The 7,249-nt window shown below is 50.3% G+C and overlaps 1 protein-coding gene across 2 annotated transcripts; it reads right to left on the bottom strand.

Annotated features, from left to right (window-relative positions):
* Positions 1–9: 9 nt before the first annotated feature.
* SF3A3 (splicing factor 3a subunit 3) lies at positions 10–6,523 on the bottom strand. 2 transcript variants are annotated; one of them, XM_051770938.1, is made up of 18 exons: positions 6,506–6,523; positions 6,354–6,459; positions 6,206–6,253; positions 6,050–6,102; positions 5,568–5,673; positions 5,082–5,154; positions 4,630–4,721; positions 4,396–4,478; positions 3,911–4,049; positions 3,510–3,578; positions 3,106–3,173; positions 2,649–2,756; positions 2,383–2,452; positions 1,760–1,924; positions 1,521–1,631; positions 992–1,082; positions 630–685; positions 10–299 (listed from the first exon to the last, which is right to left on the bottom strand). In XM_051770938.1, exons 2-18 carry the CDS (start codon positions 6,447–6,449, stop codon positions 222–224), a joined length of 1,506 nt encoding a protein of 501 aa, XP_051626898.1. In that variant the 5' UTR covers positions 6,450–6,459; positions 6,506–6,523; the 3' UTR covers positions 10–221. The 2 variants fall into 2 exon arrangements, with proteins under 2 accessions (XP_051626898.1, XP_051626897.1); XM_051770937.1 differs by lacking the exon at positions 6,506–6,523 and having other exon boundaries at positions 6,354–6,497.
* Positions 6,524–7,249: the final 726 nt, after the last annotated feature.

The following is a 7,249-nucleotide window of genomic DNA, read 5'->3' on the forward strand; positions in this document are numbered from 1 at the left end:
TCTCGGCACTTCCTAAATTAAAATGAGTTTATTTTTCAAGGTATTTTTGAATATAAAACAATCTCACAAGTCTGCTTTTCACAAGGGGCTTACTAGAAAGTGATTCTATAAAGTATCATTTTAATCTATATTCATGCACATACAAAATCCAGAAACAGGAAGTCAGAGCTGCTGCCACATCCACTCACTGCACAGGTGTGGGATCCTTCACCTGGGCACAACTACAGCAGCCCCTGGCGCTTCAGGTCTTCATAGGTCTTTTTATTCACAACGTTCCCGCTGGAATCTTCATATTCCTCCTGGAATGGAACCAACAGTTTAGAGACACTGGGTACAGCCTCTGAATTGTAGCTCCAGCAGAAGCCACTACACATGAGCACCCTGCCAGAACCTCCGTGCAGAAAGACAGGCAACAGATCTGCCAGCAGGTCCTGGCAGAAAGAGCTCATCCAGAGCTGGAGTCATTACAGGCTGTATTTCCCACTGTTGCCCTGCACACTGTTGAAAAATGGCTTGGGACAGAAGCTTAGGAAAAGGCACCAGTGTAAGCAAGGACAGTGCTCCCACACGGGAATGGGAGGGTCCCACAGACACGGGACTGGAGGCACTGAACAGCTCTCACTGCTCACCTCTGTATCGGGCTGCCACCTCTCTGAAGCCTTCTGCTGTTTCAGCTTTGCCCACACTGCAAACGCAAAGTCAAACAGGATCTGATGCCATTTCCCTCGAGGTACTTGTTTTTAATCCAGTAAAATACACACATGAGCTTTTTTTCCCCCCCTTCTTCTAAAACACTTCAGCAGTCCAGGAATGTACCTGACATCCATTACAAAGTTATAACTCCCGTGTGGTTACAGAAAAGCACAGAACTGCAGCAAACAAGGCTTTAAAGTGATAGTTCAGGATAGGACACGAGACCAATGTCCAAACCCACTCCTTCAGAAAAGGTGGTGTTCTCTCACATCTTCCCTGTTCTGCCATCACTACTTACATGAGACTGCATCCTCAATCTGTGTGACGTTGGCAAAGTGTGCCGTGTTGGGAATGCCCAGGCACCGCATCCCATGGGCATGTCGCCACTCCTGGTGGGGGGGAAGAGATGAGAGGTCAGCATGAGAGGGAATGACACGTCCTTCACAACACCAAAGACCACAAAGACATTAACATCTGAACAGGGTGTAACAAATACTACCAAAGTACAAATCTACCAGTCCTCAAAGCTTCTACAGAAGTATTTTTTTCCTGTACTGTAGACAGTGACACGACAGCAGCCATCAACAGGCACCCTGCACCCATCAGACCTGGGCACTCGAAACGGTGTTCAAATGAGCAGGGACTGTTCTGCATCAGCACAAGAGATCTCGGTGTGCCCTACACAACCTATGGATCCCACTGCACAGCCCTGACCCCCTGTCAGAAGGGGCAGAATTGCTAGCTGGGGACCCCAGGGACTCCCAAGTGACTCATTACAAGGACTGTCTGAACCCAGCAGGGCTGATCCTGCAGCGAACGTCACTTACTGCAAAGTGCCGCTGGAACGCCTTGGGCCCTCGGTAGGTGTAGTTACCACAGATCTCACAGTTGTAGTTGATGTTTAAGCCATGGAGTTTATACAACCAGTACGGGATGGGCTGCAAGCGAGGAGACAAGAGGATGAGGATACACAAGGATTAGGACACGTGGCAAAGCAGCTCAAACAGGGGAGCAGCGTGGAGTCAGTGACCCCTCCCACTTCTCCAGGCCTGACGGTCTCGGTTACCTTGCCATCCCAACCAAGAGGCAGATTTTTAGGGTTATAAATGATTTCATTTTCTTCATCTTCACTCTCACTCTCACTGATCTGCTCTTCCTCCTCCTCCTCCCTCTCCTCCCCGGTCCGCGCCTGCTTACGCTGCACGTTCTCATGGGTGAGGTGTCTCTGTTCCTGGAGAAGAGAAGGCATTGTCCACACACTGTGACAGCAACAAAGTCGGGGCAAACTCCTGCAGTGAGAAACTTTCTCAATGTACAGAGGGAGGGAATGGAAGACCAGTTTGAAGCACAGAACTCCCACCTTACTCAGCCAAACAACTTCTGTTTTTAGTACCCTGACATTTCCTACTTGCCAAAAACAAAAACCTTGTACCACTGTTAGCACTTCTGAGGTGACAGGTAGCAGCAGCAGCCACTCTGCTGAAAACAATCCCCTCACACCAAAGGCAGGCAGCAAGGCAGAACAAGTAAAGGTTTGCAATACCGTGTGACTTAGGCACAAAATAGATGTGATGCACCACACTGATGTGGTGCTGTCTTTGAAAGCACTGGGTAAAGATGTGGATGACCTTCCAGTCACTATTTGACAGCTCTGAAATAAAAAGCTCAAAGAAAAAATAAAATCCTTACCCCAAGAACTTCTACATACTCATAAATCTGAGCTTCCAGGAACGCCAGATCTTTATTTCTTTCAGTGTCTCTAGAAATAAATAGAGTAACTTTATGCAATTCACAAGTTCAGCTCTGATATCTTCCATTTGGTTCAGCACTATTTGGTTCGACATGAAAAGCTTCTAATCTCTCTGTAACAACTACACAAGAGTGGCCACTCCAGAACACCCCTCATCCAAGAGGAGAGGACACCACCAGCCTCAGAATGATCTCTAAGAACTCACCTTTTGCTTCCTTTTGTCTTTGGATTCTTAGCAAACAAGGAAGGATCAAGTGCTTCCAAGGATTTGCCTTTAGTGCTAAAAAGCCTCTGAGCACGCTCCTCCAGAGTCCTAGAGAGAAGCAGGGAGGAGATCAGTCCAGACAACAGTTTTACATTTCCCAAGAACTATTTGAATTCATGCAACAAAATTCTAAACGTAGCTTTTATGAAATCACAAGATTCCTTTATCTTTGCCTTCCTTCCTCAAGCCAAAGTCTTCTGTATCAGAGACTCTAGTATAGGACCTGGTCAGAGCAGCAGATCCCAGAACCCGCTGCTTGGTTCTTAATGTTTTACCTTTCAAACATCACTAAGGTAATTCTAGTACACTAGAGATGACCAAACAAGTATCCCAGAAAGGAATGTGAGACAGGAAGACCTCAAAAACCTAAAGGAACTCTACAAAGACTGCACCTTACCCGCCACACTTCAGCCCCAGGGCCAGCAAAGCTGATTTTAACCTGTCCAGTCCCAAGGAGGCCAATTCCTGTTCAATTAAATAAACCACTGTAAGAGATGATCTGTTCAACACATAAAATATGGATATAGCCCATTTTAGCTCATTAAAGAAGAAAAAAGCCTGATGAAAAGGACTGTCAAGGGTGCACCCCTCCTCACTGGAAAATGAGGAATGTGACAAATCTAACCAGGTCTTTCAAGCTACATCCCCCAACTGGAGAAGTTAAATCATCAGTATCATCGAAGTTTTACCCAGAAAGCACAGAGCCAGGGAGGAAAGCACTACAATTATGCAAAGAAACAAAATGACTGAGCTTCCACCTGCTTCAAATGTGGCAGTAAGTGCAGAACACTGAAAACGCACCTCCCAGGAGGAGAAGGCTGAGAGGTCCAGGTGGGCGCCGGCGTGGGTGAGGGCGCTGCTGGTCTCTTTCTACCAAGAAAACCACATGCAAGAGCTGCATGACATCCCACAAGGCTTCAGGCCACAGAACATTTTAACCTCAAGAAAAACAGTTCATTTCACAGAGAAAAATGCCCTCACTAAACTGAAAATGGAACAGTAGTAAAGATGCAACATACGCCAACCTGAAAGGTTCATTTCAAACCAGTTGTGCTGGGTTTCAAATTCAGGTCAGTACCACCCTGCAGCCTGGTGACACAGAGCTGCAACTGTGTCAGGGTCACCCCACCAACGACTTTACACAAATGACTCACAGGAACCCCTCAAAACCACAGAACATCTCCCAGGCTCAGGCTGCTCACCGGCCAGCCCGGGAATGTGCCATTCTCCCACTTTTTCTCAAACTCCGTCTGAATTTTCCCAAAAAGTTCATTCTGGTCCAGTAACGGTTTCACTCGATCTGTGTAATCCTGCAGGTACTCCAGGAGCATTTCAAGGTACCTGGGAGGGGAAGCACAAGCACAGGTAATTCACTGTCATCCTCTACCCACATCTTCGGACTAGTCACTACCCTCTAGCGCTGCAGAGGGAGGTGACCGAGGTCAGGACAGTTTTCCACACAGGATTTCTGGGCACAGCAGTTAGGAGGGTACAGGCAGGCCCTTCCTCAGAGCAGAATGAGGCTCTCCACATCTCTGCTGCACTGTGTCTTTGCCTGGGGCTCAGACACACCGTTAAGCTCAGGGACCCGATTTATGGGAGTTAATCATAATCTCAGCAGCTGAACACTTCAGAAGCAAATTCCTTCTCACCAACTGCCATAAAGGAAGCAGGCAAACAGGCTCACCTTTTATATTCAGCATTTTTTCTCTCCTTAGGAATATCAAAGAGTTGGTCGAATGTGGATAAGTAAGTGATATAATCCAATTTCTAAGAAAAAAAAACCTGAGTCAGAGCTCATACACACCCAAATTAACATCCAGGTCCCAGAACAGAGCATCCCCAGCCTGTGCAGGGCCTGGGGATCCCTAGACCCTGCCACAGCAAGCACTGGAGGTGCCCAGACACAGCAGGCACTCACCTCTGACGATTTCAGGTTAATGTACTTGAGATAACAATCATGCAGATCCAAGTATCGTCCGTACCCTTCCTCATCCGTGAACTCCACCAGATCTGTAGGAAAGATCATTAAGAACTTTATTATGAGCTTAATATTTCCTACTTATTATGCAACTGCTTTAGAACTGGAAAAGGATTAGCTGTGAACTCGTTTATGCTTAAGGAAGGCATTACAATGCCCTGGACATTCATTGATCAGCCCCAATTGCTGCTCTGTGCAAGCACCAGAATGTTCCTCAGGAGCAACAGCACCACTGGGGAACACTCCAGGGACTGCAGTTCAGAAGAACTGCAATGAGAGAAGAACAATTTTCAGAAGTCATTTCATAAAAGGGAGGTGGGGCCCTGAAATGTGCAAAACAGATCAAACAACCCATCAGATAATGCCAGAGCTCGAGCAAACTACACACTTACTCTGAGCTTCTTCACTCGGGTTGTCTCTGGCCTTCAGCAGCTCCTCAAATTCCACTGACATGGGAACACAGATCTGCAGGGGCAGACACAAGTCACACAGTGATTTACTTCAGCTCCTGTCCCAGAACAACTAGTATAAAACCACAGGAGGTGGCAAACAATGAAACTGTGAACACAAAGGGAACCCAAAGCACTTCTTCAGCTGTCCTGCACAAAGGTGTGTCTTTATCTAGCATGAGAAAAGTGAGCCCCAACCCCAGGCCAGGTGCAGGATGCTCCCAAGCAGGGAACACTGTGAGTGACCAGCACTGCTCCCCCTCACACGCTACCTGGTCCTGAGCAGCTTTGCTCAGGTGACAGCTGGGTGTTCCCAGGACCTGTGTGTTAAGGCGATTAAACTGGAGAAAACGAAAGGTCTGTTTCCTGCAGGGATGAGGCCCAACAGACCTCAGTTCACCTGTTGCTATGGAGGAGGTAATTACTCACCTCATTTGGGTGCTTCCGGTGAAATTCCTTAATTTGCTTCAGTCTGTTGTAAAACTCCGCAAATTCATTTGGCCCAGAAATGGCACTGAGCTCTTCCTTCCGCAGGCTACGAGTTCAGAGACAGGGGCACGGAAAACGAGGTGACACTGACACAGCCTTGGTCCAGGGCTGTGCTGCAGTGTCTGACTGCAAACCTCCGACTCCCGTGGGACTTCCCAGCCCACCCAGCTCAGAGGCTTAGGGCCATGTTCCCCTGCCCTGTTGCAGCCCCTGACAGACCCCCGGGGCAGCCACAGCCTCCCCACGACACAAAACGTGGGAGTAACAAACCGTCCCGTGGGCACTCGGAGTCTGCCCTGCGTTGAGTCCCCGGATCCCGATTCCTGCGTTACTCCTCAGGTGTTTACACGGACTTAAAGGACGCCCAATTTCCTCACCGGCAGGACACGCTCAGGCACACGAGGGCCCTCGGGCACACTCACCCGTCCTTGTCGTCGTACAGGTCCCGCAGGTTGCCGCTCACCTCCATGTACCTCTGCGGGACAAAGGGAAAGCCCCGAGCGCCGCAGGGCCCGTTACCTGGGCGTACTCCGCAAGGCGCCGGGGGCCCGGCCCGCCCCCGTTCCCATTGCACTCACGTCCTGCATGGCCCGGGTCCGGTGGTCCGAGTTGATCTGGTCGCGGAGCTGCGGGCAGAGAGGGGCGGTGAACGGGGGAGAAGCGGGCGGTGAGCGCGGCCCCGGGCGGCCACCGCCCCCCTCCCCGCGGGGCCTCCCCCGGGCGCACCGTGGACTTCTTAGTGAGCATCTCCTTCACCATGACGTCCATGAGCCGCTCCCGCTCCTCGTGGTAGCGCCGCTGCTGCTCCAGGATCGTCTCCATCGCGCCGCCGCCCCGCGCCGCCGCCGCCGGAAGGCCCTCGCGCGGACCGTGTGTGCCCGCCGGAAGGCTCCGGCTCCGCGCGCCCCGCGCGAAGGTTCCGGCCGCGGCGCCCCGCGCGAAGGTTCCGGCCGCGGCGCCCCGCGCGAAGGTTCCGGCCGCGGCGCCCCCCGGTGCCCCCGTCAGGCCGCAGGCTCGCCGCGGGACCGCACGCTTTGCCCACGCTTTGCCAAATGCAAAGCTGTAATTAAATTTTAACTCGCCAATAAATTATTAATATTTTTCTGCCATGGGCGATAAATTACTTTAAGCCAAAATAACAACAACAAAATTTGTCTTAATTAATGGCTGACAAATATGATCCTTCACTGAGAAGATGATGTTGCAGTAAGAATATCGTCTTTAATTACCCCCTTTCACTACAAGCTGCCCCAAAGTAGATCACTGCTTCCTCATGAATGCCTGTCTAAAAATAAAAAACAGAGATAAGATTCTGAACGTAGTGTTCTTCCATTTCCCTTTGCATGAAACTTCATCCCTGGAAAGGGAAGGAGTTGAAATCCAGTAATGTCCCATCCAGCCACATGACCTCCTTATTTTGGGCTGCTGGCATCGGGAGGGTCGAGGTGGGACAACCCCCGTGTGGCCTTCCTCCTCCTCCTCCTCCTCCCCTACTAATGGCAGCACACCCGGGAGGAAGTGGGAGAGGGTTGGTCCAGGAGGTGCCATTCCATCCTGGGACAACCGCAGGGGCTGGGAGCTGGAATACATGGAATCACAGAATATCCCAAGCTGGAAGGGTC

The sequence above is a fragment of the Manacus candei genome, unplaced genomic scaffold, assembly GCF_025592945.1.
Source record: "Manacus candei isolate 608988 ecotype Guabito, Panama unplaced genomic scaffold, ASM2559294v1 h1tg000127l, whole genome shotgun sequence".
In the NCBI taxonomy this organism is placed as follows: Eukaryota; Metazoa; Chordata; class Aves; order Passeriformes; family Pipridae; genus Manacus; species Manacus candei.